At 39.9% G+C, this 19408-nt stretch overlaps 2 protein-coding genes across 2 annotated transcripts; one reads left to right on the forward strand and one right to left on the reverse strand.

Moving 5' to 3' along the window:
• The first annotated feature begins 218 nt into the window (after positions 1 to 218).
• stra6 (signaling receptor and transporter of retinol STRA6) lies at positions 219 to 12987 on the forward strand. Its single transcript, XM_057329658.1, has 17 exons — positions 219 to 716; positions 1840 to 1906; positions 2366 to 2448; positions 2811 to 2944; positions 4129 to 4295; positions 4815 to 4940; positions 5492 to 5562; positions 6203 to 6279; positions 7570 to 7631; positions 7772 to 7934; positions 8419 to 8494; positions 9433 to 9566; positions 9676 to 9793; positions 9990 to 10091; positions 10522 to 10685; positions 11182 to 11319; positions 12123 to 12987. The coding sequence occupies exons 1-17, from the start codon at positions 643 to 645 to the stop codon at positions 12368 to 12370; spliced, it is 2004 nt and encodes a 667-aa protein (XP_057185641.1). The 5' UTR covers positions 219 to 642; the 3' UTR covers positions 12371 to 12987.
• Positions 12988 to 13765: 778 nt separating this feature from the next.
• Positions 13766 to 17511, reverse strand: islr2 (immunoglobulin superfamily containing leucine-rich repeat 2). The gene is made up of 2 exons (XM_057330539.1): positions 17265 to 17511; positions 13766 to 16695 (listed from the first exon to the last, which is right to left on the reverse strand). The coding sequence occupies exon 2, from the start codon at positions 16684 to 16686 to the stop codon at positions 14560 to 14562; it is 2127 nt and encodes a 708-aa protein (XP_057186522.1). The 5' UTR covers positions 16687 to 16695; positions 17265 to 17511; the 3' UTR covers positions 13766 to 14559.
• Between the last annotated feature and the right edge of the window lie 1897 nt (positions 17512 to 19408).

Here is a 19408-nt window from a genome sequence, read left to right on the forward strand (position 1 = left end):
CCTTCTATCTCACACGTTGAATCATCATTGGGAATCTCCACATCCTGATACCGCAATGGAAGTGAACTCATCTGAATTTCCTTGTTATCACTGTGGAATATACGAGCAGGCAGCTCTGATTCCACCTCCATTAACTCCGGCCCACATGTTTCCAGCCTCCACACAGTTTTATAAATCCAGCCTTTGGAGGTCCACATAATCCCTAAAAACTACAGGTGGCGGGACTGATCGGCCGTCCATATCTGGAACACTTCTCTCTGGTTTTCTTTCACACCCCTCTCTCTCTCTCTCTCTATTGCGTTCTCACTCTGTGGTGGTAATTCCTCAGCTGAAAAGGAGATCCAAGTTGAAATAAAGACGTTTTAGGTTGGCATGCTGAAGAAAGGGACTTGTCACGTTGGATCTCACAGCTCTCGGCGACAGTAATAGGGCACCAAAACGGGGGATTTTGAACGAGGACACTTTTAGGCACTGAAGAGTACAAACCAGCACTGACAAACTTTGGAGGAAACTTTTTAGCCCCTATTACTGTGTTTGGAGAAGCCAGAGCATTCGTTTATGTCCCAAAGGAGTGTGGAAGACTTCTTTTGATCATTGGAGCTCATTGACACTTTCGATCTGTTCGATCTATAGGCTGGCACTATGAGTGCTGAAAACGACTACTATGACTACTCGGATGAGTCCAAAAATGCTGTGCCGACCAACCCTCCAGTCGAGTAAGTACACTAACTTTCTGTTTTATATTGATTTTTTGGAGGATGTCTTAATATTTGAAACTTTGTTGCCATTCATTTTATACTATTTATCAGCATAAAGTTGCTTTGAAATTTTGATATGATTATTGTATGATTTATTTGCAGGTAATTATAATTTAGGATGCAAAATGTACAGTATTTAGGAATTTATACATTTAAATAAACATTTAAAAAGGAAATAATACTTACTGGAGTACTTAATGTCATATTTGTAACAAATGGAATTTTATTTGCACTTTTTTGCACTTTTTAAGTGTATATTTAAGTAAAAAAAGTAACTTCATCATCTTTACTATTTTTTATTTACTTTTTTTAGTTAAAAAAATAGCAAATTTATTTTAAAAAAAAGATAATATTTAGTTTTTAAGAATAAATATTCAATGTTGCAATTCCAAATAATTCGTAATAGTTCCTAAATAGTTTAATGGTAAAAATAAAGTTTCAAAAAAAGTCCAACTACCCTGTAATGCATGTGTTCATAAATTATTTAACTTCATTTTGATTTCACCTAGATAACAAAGTCATCCGATTTTATCTTTATTGCTGCTCATCTAAACTAATGCTATCCCTGAACACTATATGGTTCCAGGTCTACAGGTGTACAAACACATCAGATCATATATTTGCTGAAAGTGATATTCCCATCCATCACTGTAATTCATGTGGAGATCATGTCTTTGATCTCGTCTCTGATACTTTTCACATATGCAAGAGACTTTTCGGCTGGATTTTAAGTTACAAGACATCAAACGGTGAAACGTCACACATCAGCGTTGTCCAATACGTCCTCTGTTACTCACAAAACCAAAACCAGTTTGAATATTTATTTTACCGTGAACTATAGCAGCTGTAAGTCTATCCAGTTTGCTTAGAGACACGAGCGGGTTCATTGAGCTGGTATTTTACGTCAGACGCATTATGGACAGCAATCGGTTTAAATTAATAATCTGGGCTTGAGGTGGTTCAGTGGTTGAAGTGCTCTTGTTAGTAAGGGTCCGATGCATGGGAATGTGTGTACAGGCTGAGTAATCGGCCTGGATCTCACCAGCTTATAATAAATACTGTGTGTTTGTGCAATTTTCAGAATTATCCTACCGTGTGACCCCACAGCAGACGAAGGCCTATTTCACATATGCATTGCTGCCATATCTGTGAGTTCTGTGAGATAAACTTACTATGCTTTGTAATTATTTCCGACTTTTATCTATTTGTATGTTGAAAATATTTAGAACGTCTTAACAACCTCCTAGCAACCACCCAGAGCTAAACTGATAAGTAGCGGCCACACCAGAGGATCAATTCCTTCATTTCTTTCTATTAAAAACACTTTATTTAAAACTGACAAACAAGTTTTTTTTTCTGTTTGGCTCTTTTCCTTTGATTTTTATGAAAACAGCCAAGTGCTAATTGACTGTGATGGACCCATGTGGTCTCAAAACAGCACCTGCCATCACGCTTCCTAAAAGTGTTTGGGGTCACTACAGGTCAATGATCTCAACCTCTGTCCTCTGAGTGTGACCCTTACGCTCTAGTTTGATATGGGTCTGTGGTTTAAAGGATGATGGGAATGACATGAAGAGTGACAAATCATCTTGTTCTTGTGTTTAAAGTTGGTGGTCATGCTGGTCCTCGCTGTCCTGGCGAGACGGCAGAAGTTGGGTGATAATCAGAGGGGGGTCACGGGTTTACTCAGGTGAGTCTGATTTATGTCCGTTACTCATGATGCAACACATCGTACAAAACATGCCGTCTTTCTTGCTCTTTTCAAATGAAAGATGTTGAACTTGATACTGTGTAGAGGTACTTTAAGTTATATGCATATTACAGTCTTAAAGATACAGTACCAACATTTTGTGTAATGATCAAAGAGAATAGTGGTAAAATGATCACTATTTTTAACAAAGAAACTTTGATTAACATTGTATGAAAAATACATTTTGAATAAAAGTGAAGATTACAGCCGGTTTTATTCAGCCCACCACAATTTTTTTCAGCTTTTTTTTTTGTTTTCATTTCGAAAACGTGTTTAATCATTTCTGTGCATTTTGTCCGTAGTCCTGTAAACTTTTTAGACCACACACAACACAAGGGCCTCGCTGTTGCTGTGTACGGTGTTCTCTTCTGCAAGCTGGTCGGGATGGTCCTCAGTCACCATCCACTACCATTCACCAAAGATGTTGTGTACAAAGGTACGAGAAGTAGATTTATTGCTTGATGGAATGGTGAAATCTATTACCTATTGTCAAGCTCAGCGCTGGTGACCAGACGGTTGCTGGTTCAAATCTAAAGGAGTGCGCTGTGACCCATCACTAAAATGTCAGTTAACCCCATCTTTTCCCAAGGGAATTGTTTCTGTAATACGGTCTCAGCGCTGTTTCACATGCAGCGATATCACATGGAGACAAATTCCGCTGCTTCTTGTTTGTGTGGAGATAAAATAAGGATTGTATTCCACACACTGTAACTCAATGATGAAACCTTTACTAAGATTTCAGGCCACCGTAGTGTTTGGGAAATTCACATCGGCGCTATCAAATGAACAGTCTCCCTATTCACAAGATGGCACCTGCCCAACGTGGACTCAGTTCACACAAGAGGATGAAAAATAACACCCTGTCTGGTCTTTTTTTCCCTTCTGAAACGCTAGTCCTTCCTAGTTGTGTTTTGTAATTGGATTATCGTCGAGCAGAGCCTTAATAGAGTAGATAAAGCTGCATTTTCATTATGTACGTATTTGGTCTTTTAATGAATGGAATTGATCATGTAGGGTTATTTATGTGGAAGGTCCATGATTTCTCAAAATTCTGACCGTTTGTCTATTCAGTTTAATTCAAATTGATTTCGATTGCATTTTTCATAGTTTTGCATGTTGCAAAGCAGCTTTACAATATAAACAGTACATAGTACAGGCAGTAGAAAAATATGGAGAAAAAATAAATAATAAAAAGCGGGGGGTTATAAAATATGGTGAATGCATGGAATCATGCATATTTTACACAATACTTTACATTAATGTTAACGTTATTTTTTTGCTTCAGAATATCAAGCGATGCAGCTAATTCTTGTAAACTATTTAGCATGCGCTTGTATACAAAAGTTAAGTGACCTGATTTTAGAAGAACCTGACTACCAAGAAGAAGAATTTACCCAAAATTAACAATTCTGTCGTGTGGTCCTGAAGAAAGAAGGTTAGAAACGGCTAGAAAATTAATATTTTTGAATGAACTTTCTTTAAATGTCGTATAAGATATTACAAATTTACAAACATACAAACAATGGGCTACCAACAAAAATGTAAAATATACATTTACTATTAAGTTAATAATTTGATTGAAATTAAATGTATTTATTATTTTGTTGTTTATTATTCCAGAGTTCTGGTTGATTCTGGCCCTGTTGTACTACCCCACTTTGTATTATCCTCTGCTGGCGTGCGGGACGCTACATAACAAAGTTGGTTACGTCTTGGGCAGCCTGTTATCATGGACCCACTTTGGGGTTCTGGTCTGGCAGAAGGTGGACTGTCCCAAAACGCCACAGGTATGAGTTCCAACATGGATTTTTTCACAACAATGGGTATTTCCTTTACAAATATTGTTTAAGACGTCTTCTTCAGTTTCAGCCTAGCTTTGTTAACCTTATCTTTTCATCTGCAAGATGAATAGTCAGCTTCTTCGAGAACTCCCCATGGCGAATCACTTTAGTTAATCACTTTAGTTTTGTCAGAACTAGAGAAAGCGATGAAGGTTTTATTTATATCCTTTGAAATAAAGGTTTTCGTGTTGCCTACTGCATGGATTTTGCACACTAAGAAGGGAACAAGCCGATAGAGATTGACAAACTGGCTGGATAGATTCTTGATGACAGCCGTTATTTTGTAGGCCGAAACAAAAAGCCTTGTTTTGTTTGTAATTTAAATTCCTAGCGAAAGTTTATGATTGATTTTCATAGACGACGAGTGGAAGGAATTGTGGGTAATATGGGTATAGACGGACTGATGATTACACAGATTTGATGTTATTTGACATTGATCGTGCTGCTCTTTCTCTGTATCGGCAGATCTATAAGTATTACACACTGTTTAGCAGTCTACCTCAGATCGCCTGCCTGGCCTTCCTCAGTTTCCAGTATCCACTGCTTCTCTTCAAAGGATTTCAGAGTACAGAGACAACCAATGCCTCTGAGGTGAGAGGAGACCATATTTCCAAAAAGAAAGTTTGGGTCTGTGGGTTTTAGCTTCTATTGTGGTTTTTCCATGCCATTGAAATGAATGGTGACCAAAGCCACAAAGTTTGAAAAATAAACGCTAAATTTGCCTTTTGTGTTTCACTGAATAAAGACACGTTTTGAATGACTTATGGGTGAGTAAATAATGAGAAATACAACATGTTTATAATTTTGGGGAAACTGCTTTTACATCTTAAAGCAGTTATGGGTTGAAATCTTGGAAAGGTCGGAGGAGGTTTTGTGAACATGGCACCTGCATTCCGGTTGTTTAATCGCTGTAAGCAGCTCAGTGGGGTTGTATTTGACTCGCTGTGCACATTACACAACAGCAAAAACACAATGTGATTGTTATTCAGCTTTAATCGCCATGACAAATATGTTTGGGTGAAATCATTCATGTAGCTCCAACTCAAATAGATCAAGTTTATTGTAACCTTTTTTTAAGTTGAATTGTCATACTATTAAGCTGTATTACTCTACTGTATTTGAGGACTTTATGTTATTTGCAGGACCTGAGCAGCAGTTATTATAGAGATTATGTCAAGAAAATTCTCAAGAAGAAAAAGCCCACCAAAGGCAGGTGAGTCCTCCTGGTGTGGATGATGTTATTGAATAACCCAAAGCTTTGGGAAACCTAAGGTGATCCATCATCCGAGATTTTCTGTTCATTCAGCCTAACACACCACAGATAGATGAACATCTTGTAAAGGTAACAGTTTGTGAAGCCGTAGGATGGATGTGTAGTTCCACAGGAATGTTAAGATGAGGTTTTTCCCATTACAGTATGTGAAGCGGTCTACTGTATACAATAACCAGCCTGTAGTTGTGTAGATGGACTCTAACTTCCTTCCTCCCTTCCATTGATAGACAGTTGCCCACACTTACTCCACGTACGCTTATGGAAATAGTATGCAAAGAGCTGTAGATAGCAAATGGCAATCATCCGTGCCAAGAGGTAGATATTTATCTTCTTCATGCAAAAGCAAAGCAAATATCAGAAAGGTCTTAGGAAATGAGCAACATGGTAATGTTTTTTAATGTTTGTCTCCATTGTATTCTACTTAGGTAACACTAAAATGTCATTTACATCAGAAGGATTATGAGTGGGAAGCTATATTTCACTATAAACTTAAGATATGCCTTAGATTTCAAGTTTTACAGATTTGTATGATTTGAAATACATGAAAGAAATGTTTTGGTTGTTTTCTCTTGCCTTTCAGTTCGAGCACATCAAAGCCGAAACTGTTTGAAAGACTCACAGAAGCTGTTAAATCTTACATCTACACACCAGAGGATGGTAACTATGGCATTTAAATGTTTGTTACATTGAATGAATGAATGAGTGAACAAGCCAACGAGTGAACCAACAAACAAACAACTAAGTGAATGAATGAACAAATAAACAAACAAACAAACGAGGAAGTGAACGAATGAATGAGTGAATGAATGAACAAATTAATTAATTAATGAATGAACAAACAAGTTAATGAATCAACAAGTGAATGAATGAATAAACTAACAAGTAATTTAATGGATGAATGAATTACTGAATGAAGTAATGAACGAGTGAATGAATGAAAGAATAAACAAAAGAGTAATGAATGGACGGATGATTGAGTGAATGAATGAACGAATTAATAAGTGAATGAATGGAAGAATAAACAACTGATTAAGTGAATGGATGAATGAACGAATGAACGAGCCAGTGAACAAACGAACGAATGAATGAACAAATGAGTAAGTAAATGACTGAATGAATGAACGAGTCAATGATTGAATGAACACACGAATGAATGAACGAGTGAGTGAGTGAACAAACTAGTGAATGAATGAACAAACAAACGAGTGAATGAATGAACGAACAAAAGAATAAACTAACAAATAAGTGAGTGTATGAATGAACGAAGGAATGATCAAACGACTGAATGAATGAGCGAACAAGTGAACCATAGACTGTATAAAACATGGACATAGTGTCAGTGACGTCACCCGTAGGTTTCTGAGGAAACCTTTTTTCTTTTTTGAAGCCTAAAGTGGGCGGAGTCGGCTGTTGCCAACTTAGCAGCGCTTCACTCCCCGATAATCGAAAATGGGCAAAGTGGCGGGATGTGGGTGGAGCTGAGGTGCCTTGTTGCTGAAATGACCTGTCACTCAAGTGACCACGCCCTTACTTATGCGGAACTTGAAGGCTTAATATTATTTTAACGGATGAGTTATAAAACAATTCACCCCCTCACAGTTGTCATGAAGGGCAAAATTAGCTGTATAGACCAAAATCATTTTTTGTAAATGGGTGTAAACATGTTAATTTCTGCTGTGAAGTTGGGAGTTTTAACATGGGGCTCAATGAGATTGTGCTCTGTTTTAAAACCAGTCTCTTGTGGCCAGTCGATGAATTGCAGTTTAAGTCACTTCCGTGTTGGTATCATGAGAGAGACTGGAAGGTTACCGCTCGGAGTGAACAAACGAACAAGTGAATGAATGAATGAACAAACGAATCAATGAATGAATGAGTGAATGAATGAATGAATGAATGAATGAATGAATGAATGAATGAACAAATTCATAATTTGTGGTTGTTCTACAGTTTTTAGGTTCCCTTTGAAACTGGCAATATCTGTGGTTGTGGCGTTTATTGCTCTCTATCAGGTAAACACTTGAAGAAACTTGCTTGTTTATTTTATTGAAAGTGATGAATAAATGTGTGTTTAGTTTATTTAAATGGAAAAAGTAGTACCTTAACATTCCCAAGCAGTTTTCATTCTCTCGTATGCTCATCTATGTCTCAGATGGCGCTCTTGCTGATCTCAGGAGTTGTGCCCACTCTTCACATCGTCCGTAGAGGAGTGGATGATAAAATCGCCTTCATGTTGGCCGGTTTTAACATCGTTTTATCAGACGACCGTCAGGAGGTGGTCAGGATTGTAGTGTACTATATGTGGTGTGTGGAAGGTGAGTTATATAAGAATTCAACTTGCATGGACTATATTGTAAAAATATTACAATATAACAAAACTAAAATCATAAGATCTATTAAAGTCATTTTGGCATCACAAGTTGCTGTTTTGCTCCTGATGTCAAATGCGCTGATGTCAGACATGTAACAAGAGTTTGTTGATAAAATACTTTCATTAATCTAGACTGAGAAAAGTCTGAGGTCTGCATACAGTTTACGGCATGCCATGCAATCACATAAAGAAGCATCCACTCTGTGTGCATCCACTTTCACTGGGCTTTAAATACCCATGTAAATCACCACACACAGGGCTGAATAATGTAGAGGTCAGCAAAGCAGACCGCCGAACTGTAGCAGGACTTGTTTTTCAATCAGTCAATGGTAAAAAGTGCTGAGGTTGTGTGTCAAGTTCATATGAACGTGTTCACGTGTGTGACATTAACCTCTTCAGCTCATGTGACTGTGGTGTGTGTTTTTCAGTGTGTTACGTGTCAGCGGTCACCCTGTCCTGCCTGGTTAACCTCATGATGCTCATGAGATCCATGGTCCTGCACAGGTGATGCTCACAACTATACAGATACTTCTTTCACATATCTCAAATCTATCACAATGCACCGTTTCATTCAATTACCTGAAAGTGTCTTTCTTTATTTCAAGTAATTATATGTGACTAATAATAATGATTTATTGCAAAACATAAAAATCACAAAATACGGAGGTTTCAGAAGGACAGCAGCGAAATGTCATCAAAACCTTTGCATATACAAAAATGTATTTTTAAATAACTTTTGTTCGCATAAAACAGCATTCCTAAAGAAAAAGAATGGACAGTGTATGCTAATTTATGATATCAAAATATCAACTTATTTATTAATTTACAGAAACTCTTTTTTACATTTTTTACAGCCTATAGCATTATTACATTTTATATAAACTAGGGTACAAAAGTATTTTACGGTTTTCTTTTTAAATACTTAATCATTCTAAAATTCATGTGACTTATTCACTTTAATTGTTATGTTTATAATATAAATAATTAATTTGGCAACACGGAATGATTTTCAATTTTAGACCCCACTGATAATTATTGTATTAAGAGCTTCTAAATGGGAAGACTCACTCACATATCTCCAGCTTTTTATTGGCTGTCACTTGTCTCCTCACATTTACACACACATATGTAAATGCATTACTAACAATATTCTCTTGATCATAAATGACTACTGCTATTAGGAATAAGAGTTAGCCGAAGGTGAAGCAGGCAAAAATCATTTCCTAGTCTAATGAGCGTGAGGTAATTACAGTCAGGAACAGCAGATTTCAAATAATGACTTTTTAAATTGAGTCTTTAAATCTCATTATGAGCAGTTGACTCCATGACATGCAATTTCAACTCCATTCCTTCTTAATAAAGAGACGCCACCATTACACGTGTTTCCGCATATAATACGTGTCTGTTAACCACTGAATGGTGTATCTGTGTTTTTACTGTAGGTCTAATCTAAAGGGACTGTACAGAGGAGACATCTTTAATGTTTTTAACTGTCAGAGGAATGTGAGGCCGTCTCGACCCGCCCTGGTCTGCTGGATGGGCTTCACCAGCTATCAGGCTGCTTTTCTCTGTCTAGGTGAGATTACAGATTGCAGATTAAGGTCATTTTCATGGTGTTTCATGTGCCTGTTTTAATTGACATTTTGTTCCCCACATGTCTCATTGCATCTTTCCGGCATGCGCAGGTATGGTGATTCAAACTCTGGTATTCTTCATCTGCATTCTGTTTGCCGTATTCCTGGTCATCATTCCCATCCTGTACGGAAAGAACCTATTACTGTTCCGCATTATTGGCAAAATGTGGTGAGTTTCACTTTGGACGATGATGATGACCTCATGACATGTGATTTCAGGGTCACGACCCCGTACGCCACGGATATCTTTGAGTGCAGCACTGAACCTTTCAGATCGGTCATTTTGCATAAAAAGCCATAAATCCAAGCAATTAGATAAGTGTCTCTTCTGATGGCTTCACACTTTTATTGTCTCCTCGCTGAAGGCCCTTCTGGTTGACGCTGTTCCTGGCTGCCCTGATCCAGCATGTGACTTCCAGGTTTCTGTTCATCAGGAAGGACGCGGGAACACGAGATCTGAACAACAGGTTTGGGAATCATACATACTGTAAACTTAACAATGTGTCATAGTTCTGTTACTGGTCATTGTCTTTAACACAGCCATTGTTCCTGTAATGAGTTTATGTGTTAAATGGACAGTTCACCCAAAATTTATTCACCCTTATCTCATTCAAATCCGGTATATGACTCTTTTTTTCTGTGCAACACAAAGGAAGACATTTTGAGAAATGTCTCAGTGGTTTTGTGTTCATACAATGGAAGTCAATGGGGGCAAGTGTTGTTTGGTTACAAGCATTCTCCAAAATATCTTCTTTTGTGTTCTGCAGAAGAAAGAAAGTCATACAGGTTTGAAATAACATAAAGGTTAGTAGAAGATGAAAGAATGAGCATTTTTGAGTGAAAAGCGCATTGATGAGGTTATCAGAGAATGCACATGCTTTTGTTGTGTCTTCACAGAGGGAGTCTGTTTCTGCTCAGCTATATTTTCTTTCTGGTTAATGTCATGGTGGGTGTGGTTGTGGGCATCTGGAGAATGGTCATCACCGCCCTATACAACATAGTCCACTTTGGACGATTGGATATCAGTCTTCTGAACCGCAATGTTGAGGCGTTTGATCCAGGTACAATAAACACATGATAAACACTATATGTATGTAAAAATGAATAATTCACCTTCAAAAAGAACATTCTGTCATTATTAACTCACCCTGTTGTCATTTTAAACCTGTGTGGATTATCTTTCTTCTGCAAAACACAAAAGAAGATATTTTGAAAAATGTTGGTAACGAAAAACCGTTGGTCCCCATTGACTTCTATTGTGTGAACACAAAACCAATGCAAGTCAATGGGGACCAATGGTTTTCTGCTATCAACATTCTTCAAAATATCTTCTTTTGTGTTCTGCGGAAGAAAAAAAGTCATACAGGTTTGAAATGACAAGAGGGTGAGTAAATGATGACTATCCCTTTAAAATGTAAAATAAGTATCTGTATTTCTGATGGATCATAGATTCCTACTACAGATAAAATGAAGACTTGCATCACTCAGCCTGAATCTTATATGGATGTCGATTGTCTTTTCTTTGTTCGTCTCACACCCCTGTGGTGCTCTCGGCAGGATACCGCTGCTATGCTCATTACCTGAAGATTGAGGTCAGCCAGTCTCATCCCGTCATGAAGGCCTTCTGCGGTCTGCTACTGCAAACCAGAGGACATGACAACCTCTCCTCACAGAGGATCCGAGATGCTGAAGAAGGTCGGCGGTTGTGTTTCTTGAGCAGTGCAGAGATCAGTTTAAAGGGATAGCTCACCCAAAATGAATCATTTTCTTTCTTTCTTCAGCAGAACACAAAAGAAGATATTTTAAAGAACGGCGGTAAATAAACAACAATAAACCCCATTGACTTCCGTCGTATGAACACTAAACCACCGAGACATTTCTCAAATGATCTTCTTTTGTGCTCCATTGAATCAAGACTCATATGCAGGTTTTGAACAACATGAGGGTGAATCAATGATGGCAGAATTGATATCCATCTATGTTTGAATTTTCATGTGCAGACAGTTTGTTGGCCGTGTTTTTAAGATAATTGACTCATCACGTTGCCATGCACGCAGCAGGCCAGCGTCCCCGCAATGATTAAATTTGTCAGGATAAATTGGGCCCTGATGTGCAATAACTCTCCTCGGCCCGCTCGTGCTCAATCAGATGCGTCGCGCGGTACACGCCTGGGTTCATAGTGTGAACACCTTCATAAATTCACAGCCCGTACCGGGCGAGGCTGATCAATCCGTAACACATATCTCATCCGTCCTTCTTATATCTGAAAGGAGATCAAATTAAAGCTTCATATTTGTCTGTCCTTTCAAGTCAGAGCTGTTAGGGAGGACACGGCAATTCTTTGATAGACCTTGCGAGATGATATGAGCAGCAGATGATGTTCATTCAGCATTAAAGAAACCTTGATGTATTAGCCAACAAACACCTACAGACATACGGATGCATTTAAAAACAACATTTGATCTGATTTGCATGCATAACCATTTACTATTTTTTAGGAATCCAACTGGTGCAAGAGAAGAAACAAAATAAGGTGTCCAACAGCAAGCGGGCACGAGCGCACTGGCAGCTCCTCTACACGCTGGTCAACAACCCATCATTGGTGGGCTCCAGGAAACACTTCCAACGCCAAAGTTCTGAGAGCTTCATCAACGGAGCCCTCAGCCGGACCACCAAGGAAGGCAGCAAAAAGGACGGCAGCATCAAGGAGCCTGTCAAGGGTACTGAGAGCGCTGCCACCAACTGAGGACTGATCCCCACCCCAGCTTCTCAATACATGAAGGCCGCTGGCCAGATATTCATGATAGTATTGTTTGCTTTGGCGTAGCAGAGAAGTGCACATACAGCTCGGTGGCTCAGGAAGAACTTTGGCGGTTGTAGGAAACAGGTCTCTTGCACGATTGATGGATGCGTGTGTTGTGTCTTTTGTCTCGTGTGTGAGCCAGGTTTGTTGAATTTAGCATATCAGGAAATTTAGCACTGGAGTCTCATCTAACCGCTCGATTTGAGGTTAATGGCACTGTTTATGAATGTACAGGCGCAAATTTGAGAATTATTGGTCTTCAAAATGCATCATTTTTTGCACTCTTTGTGATTATAAGTGATGAAAATGTTCTTCTCATATAGAAAACAAACGGATTTAACCAATAACGTCCATTATGGTGTGATCTGTGTCTGTTCTTATAAATATACTGTATGATGGCTAAATACTGTAATTTTGTCGTTATAGTTGTTCATCTCTATAAAAAATAAGTAGCCTGTACAGTCTGTTTCATTGTTACATTTGACACTTAATTTTGATTTGTTTCTTTTCTCTCTTAGATATCTTGTTCTGCTACCTAATAAATATTAAATTCATCTAAACGCGAATATAAATGCTCCCTGTTTTGAATATAGAAAGATTTCGCTTCTGCGTCACGTAAGGCGTAACATCAATTGTATAACTAATTTCTATTCTTTACCGTGTATAAAGAAATAATAACAAAATATTTCCTTCGCAGCGTTTTTACACTAAAACATTTGTTTAATTTTGTATAATGTTTGAGGTTACAAAAGAAACATGAAGAAAATGAAAAGTAGCCTACTGAATACTGTGTTTTTGGACAAATGCCGCAGTATTTTCATGTCAGTCCTTTGTTCTCCTCAACAATTTTATAGAGCAAATAAAATCGTTAATTCCTCAAACTAGCCTTAAAGAAAAAAGAAATGCATTTGCAATAAAAATGCGCAAAAATCGTGCACTTAAGAGGATTTAAAGAGTTAAATTGCGGATAGCCGTTAAAGTGTTAAAGCTTGAATATATAATATTTCGTTCTATAAATAGAAATATTAACGAAATTAATCGTGCATTAGACTAAATAAATATTTTGTTAAGTAACACAAAATAAAACGCACGACAGAAAAAAGGTGTTTACCTGCGCTCCGTTCAAAGGGTGTTTGTCCTTGCCAACGCCCAATGACCGTCGCATATTTATTATTTATAAAATTATTCCTTTTTATATTTTCACTGTTTTTTAATCTTACATTAGGCTATAGCTTAGAATAATATAGAATTGCATACAATGTGGTTCATGTTGGAGACCATGTAATTTCATTAAAACTCTTGTCTTTGCAAACCAAACAAAATCCGAACACATTTCTTTGTTCAATATTTTATTAAGATCACGTACATAAAATCATATCAAAATTTTTTCAAGTTTAAAGTATTTTTACAACATCATTGGACAGTCAGACACAAAACAAGTCACTATGCGTCAATTTTCTGGACACGCGATGTCGCATTGACCGATGGTAAAAACGGACCATATGTTTATAAAAAAGAGAGAACATCTTTTTCAGATTACTTGGCTTACATCACAAATCGACACTGAATATCTACAGTCTATAATAGTACCCTAACAAAACACAAATACTTCTGTGTGACATGCCACGAACAAGTAGTCAATCTCAAAGGAAGGACACGTTCAGTCAATCGGTAAATGCTATAGATTTTAAAAGCACCCCTTCGCAAAGATAGTTAAAATCACACATTTCGGGATCCCACATTACAAGAAATTTATGAAGGTGACCTGGATTATGTTCCAGACACGGACATGCTGTGAGAAGCGTTGTGTTTCCCTCAGTATCATACAGTTTAATGCTCGTGACGCATTCTCAACCGTTTAAATGCCTGCTACTTTGAAAACTATGTAAGATTATGCAGTTATGAGTAGACTTACAGTGGTTTATGAGGTTTTCTTGAAGCATGTGAGTCCATTATGTCTATTCCATCGATCTCAAACCCTCTATTATTATTTGTAAGCACGAACACTCATCGTATACACTGCTAACTTAGTGAGGTAACAAGAACACGCGCACCTTTATTGGGCGCGCGCGCGTATTTTACGTGAGACGATAATCAGTATTAGAATGTGCTTCCGAATAAATGTTTGAAACTCAACGGGGCTGTTTGTAATTCCCGTTAATTTCTGCACTTATGTTAACAGCCTCGGCTCCGAGAGGTAACTTGTCGCTGTATTCGGATCCCACCTCAAATTCCTCCTGTGTTTTGGACTGGGACTCGGGAATGGACTCGGTCACCACGCTGCCCTCGACCTCCTCACCTTCCCCGTCTCCTTCCTCCACATCTCCTTCCCCTTCTCCCAGCTCACTCGGGTTAAAGTTTTTCTCCGAGCCCACAAAAGAAGCCCTAGGGTCGAAATCTGTGGCTATCTGCTTCTCCATCTGATCCGGGTTCTGGGTTTTCATGATCAGCTTGTAGGTTTTGCCTTGATATTTGTACAACAGGTGACAGCACGTGGCACCCAGCAGGGGTACGGTTGCCAACGCCAACAAAAAAATGCTAACTACCACTATGATAAGCAGAGACGGGATTTTTTTTCGGGTGGTGAACACCACTTGGACCTGACAGTCCTGGCCTCCGTAGGTGAGGCATAGGGTGTAATTCGTGCCTGGGTTTAGTCCCCGAAAGCGATAGGCGTTGATGCCCTCCTCGATCTTGGACCACTGCACCACTGAATGTCCGTTCCCGGTACTGACACAAAGGTACAGCATGTCCAGAGGAGATTTTTTGGGGGAGGTTTGGATGAGACTGAAAGGCTCCTTATTCACAGTTTGCAGGTCTTGTTGTTGGTTGAGGTGAACCGATTTTGCGTTGGCCATCTGGAAAGGGTTGAGTTGAACTTTGGCCTCCGTTTCGGAAACCTCAAGCGCAATAACCCCAAAATCAAAAGTGTATTGTTTAAGTTCATCCAGGCTGAGGTTAAAAGCGTGGTTGGAGATGTACTGTGTGCCATCGTTTATACCACATTTGCCTTCGAATGATAGAGTGCCCGTCCCTTCGTCCACTTGTTCCTTATCCACCGTAATGAGGGACGTCCCGGTTGGAATGCTCTTTGTCTTCTCCTCGGATTTGGGCCACATGCTGATCACGCTGTTTTTGGAGCTCTTGGAACCGAACTTGTCAGGTAAATTGCCGGGCGCTTTTGTGTCCAGAATGGAATTGGTGGCGTGCTTTTTCGTGCCGGTGACGGCCAGCCGAACCGAGCGTGAGTCTTTGCCCACATCGTTGGTGGCCGAGCAAGTGTAATTTCCATCTTCCTTCTTACTCATGCGGGGGATGATCAAGGTGCCGTTTTGAAACACGAGGAACCTCGCGTTTGTGGGCGCCCCGTTGATAGGCACCTCTCTTCTTTCAACTATGGGGGGCAGAGGGAATGTGATGAGTTGGTTTCCTGAATATATCTCCCAGGTGATATCTGGTTTGGGGCTTCCTTTTGTTTCGCAATTCAGGACGAGCATATATCCCTCATAGATTTCGGTGTTTTCGATGTTTGGCTGATACGTGATGGACACAGATGGGGCTTTGCAATCCAGTTTGGGCATGCTGGTGACCTGGGTACCTTTGAGGTGGGCAGGAGAATCACAAAGAATGTTTTCATGCTCAGGGATGGAGATTGACGATATGTTGATCCAGTCCCTCAGCCATTCAAGGTTGCATGAGCAGATGAAGGGGTTGTGCATGATTTGGAGGTGAGACAGGGAGGCCAGAGCATTAAACGTTCCCGGCACGATGGTGGTAAACTTGTTGTTGTTAATGCGGATGGAGCGCAGCTCTTTCAGGTTGGCGAACGCGTTCTTCGGTATACTGATCATCTCATTGTTGTTCATCTTAAACAGCTGGAGAGTGGTGAGATTTCTCAAGTCCTCCCATGGAAAATGGACGATTTTGTTGTGGCTTATGTCCAAATTCTTCAGCTGAATCATGGGTGCCAAGGTGCCCCTCTCCACGGTGACGATTTCATTGTGTGCCAGCCAAAGAGAGTTCACCTGGGTCAAGTTTATGAAAGTTTTTGGTGTCAGCACTTTTATCTTGTTCGCCGAAAGGCTCAGGGTGCTAACGTTGAATGGCAATCCCACAGGTACTTCCAGAAGGTCTTTGTAGGCGCATTCTGCGAAATGATGGTTATATTTATCAGTGCACACACACTGCCCAGGGCAACCATGCACGCTGACGAACACTGTGGTCCCCAAGGCAATAAGCATCAGGTATTTGGTTGCCATTTTCAGCACCTGTCAATGCATAAAGTTGAAGAAGAATAAAAACACTGTTTTGTGTATTTCTGTAACTCAGAGAACAAATTTAACAACGCAAACAATACGCAAATTCAGACGTGCACACGCATCAGCGATTTAATACATTTTTTTTCTCACGAGAACACATTTAAAAACTACACTTGGACGTGAATTATTATTATTATTTGTGGACATAATTGTTCGTTGGACTTGTAACTGAGTAACTGAGGTGAATCAAAACGACATCGGGCATCTTGATCTCGAGCGTCCCGCTGCGTAACCGGACGGCCGCGCACAGATTTGAGAACGCGCAGCGACTGTTGGACCTCGTGCGCTGTCCAGAGTGCTGAAATTGCGCGCCGCTTCATAAAACATCATCGTTTTCCAAATGTCTAAAACTAATCTGCATTTACATCGTATTAACTGTGGATATTTCCTTACCAGAAATACGAAAGCATCGATTGAAAGTTCCAGATAAACATAATCTCACAATTTATTTTACAAATCACACATTCTCACACACTTAACAACTTTACAGGACTTTTAACTACACGATATCGTCTTACCTGTAAGTGATAATCCTAACACTCGCACAGATTTGAGTCAACACGACACTTGACGAAATTTTAATAAGAATATTTAGTGTTCGGACGTCAAGTTATCCAAAAACATCATGTAGCCATTTATATCCCGTTGGAAGCCGCAACTGTTTTTGTTGACAGACGGCAGACGATACATTTTAGTGTCCGTGTGATGCTGTGGAGTCCAGAGGCTGGTTTCTCCTCGCGATTGAGTTTGAACAGAATTGAATGCGCGCTCCCGCCTGCACAGTGCGAAGGGAGGGTTTGTGAACGCGCAGCCTCTCCCTTCAATTCCGCATGAAAGCCACAGGGATGCTTCGTCCATATGAAGGTTATTCATAATTTAGATACAGTGGATCGTTTATATCATATGCCCTCTGCTTCTTGTTTGTCTTTTTATGTTAATATTTAAGACATACAATTTAAGATGCGTTTTTAAATATACGAACTACACAAAAGTCTAAAAATATTAATGAAAATTAAAATCTATCCCCTTACAGACATTACAACCTATATACAACCATGGCATACATTTTCTTTGCATAAGCCTTTCCCTGATGTCTCTTCTGCTCGAGTAACGATAAAACTCAGAAAGGTTTACGATTAGCCTGCTCAGAAATGTTCAGTTACTTACTGTTATTTGAGCAAAAATATATAATAGTTACATGTGGAAAATAAGAAGGTGAACGTGCATGTTTTGTAAGAAGTAGGCTACATGTGGTGCTATATAAATGTGGCCTGAGACCGTGTGTGCGCAAACCAGGAAAACAAGAGAGAGAAATATAATAACAGTCTTTAAAACATTGTGAATTTGTTGTTAAAGTTCAAAGGTCTTCCCAGTGCAAACCGCCAAATACAGCTTACTTGAGTAGGACTTGTTTACGTCTGTCCGTAACATTGACTTTATTAATGTTGCGCTTTACTGGCGGGGACACTCGTGTTGTTTTAATATGCTGCCATCTAGTGACCACTTATAAATCTAACACATAACCAAGACGTAACAAACAACACACTTTCACGGAACAGAAACTGTTTCGTTATTCTGAACATAACCCCTTTTGTACTTACTTGCATACATTTTAAATCTGTCTCCTTGAAATTTGAGATGATACAATTTTCAGTAGTCCGACTTTCGGTACCTTTCAAAACATGCGGCTATATCAGACATTTTTATTAGATCACAATTTGTATGTAAGATCACTATACATGGATATGCATACATACAAGCTTGCTAATATTAGTAATTCTGAATTGAAAAGTTATTTTCTTTAATCCTAAAAGTAAACGATGAGCGCCCCCTGTTGTACACCCTCGTTATTTTCAACTTCAATTTAAAGACGTGATTGTTTTGTCACACAATCAGTGCTGGAAATGGCCGAGATTCACTTTGGGACTGTAATTGGGGACATTTTTGTATTTTTAAACCATAGATGCAGGAAACTCCACTTTATGTACGTAAGAAATGTGTAAAATACACTCCCTGGTCTCTGTCCCCCCCACGTTTCCCCCCATTTCCAGCCCAGCTCAATGCACTGTCTGACTGAGAGTGCTGAGGGCTGGTGTTTATACTCGACATTGCGCTTCGCCATGACGCAACGTCGAGTTTGCCGTTCACCGTCGTGCAGAGGGTGGGAGCGGCTGTGATAACCCAGAGAGAGAGGAAACTCTCTTTAGAGAGTAAGTGGGTGCTAGCCCCCCGGAGGGGGCCAGCAGATGGAGAGACGGGGCAGGATCCGTCCCTATCCGACTTCCCAGCGATGTGGCTGGGGTCGGGCCCAATGGTAGCCTCAATCCCCCTGAGTTCTTCCCATGAGGGCCGCTTCACCGCGGCTGCTGATGGGGCGATGGTCTCCTCTTCGCTGTCTCCTCCAGGGGGGGGCTGCTTGAGTGGGGGGCACCAGAGCTGGAGGGCGTCGAAGAGGACCAGGGCTGCTGGGAAGCAGACAGTGCACGGGACTCGACGGCCGAGGCGGCCGAGTCGCGGCACGGAGGACTGCTTCTTTACTGTCGAGAACCCTCCGGGGGAGGCCACATGCGGGTTTTGCGCCCCCCGACGGGCGGGGGGTGAGCGGGGCCGCAGCGGCTCGACAGTAACACCAATGAGCCCCCCCTTGCGAGACGGGTGCGTC

This window comes from Triplophysa rosa, linkage group LG3 (genome assembly GCF_024868665.1).
Source record: "Triplophysa rosa linkage group LG3, Trosa_1v2, whole genome shotgun sequence".
NCBI classification, from domain to species: Eukaryota; Metazoa; Chordata; class Actinopteri; order Cypriniformes; family Nemacheilidae; genus Triplophysa; species Triplophysa rosa.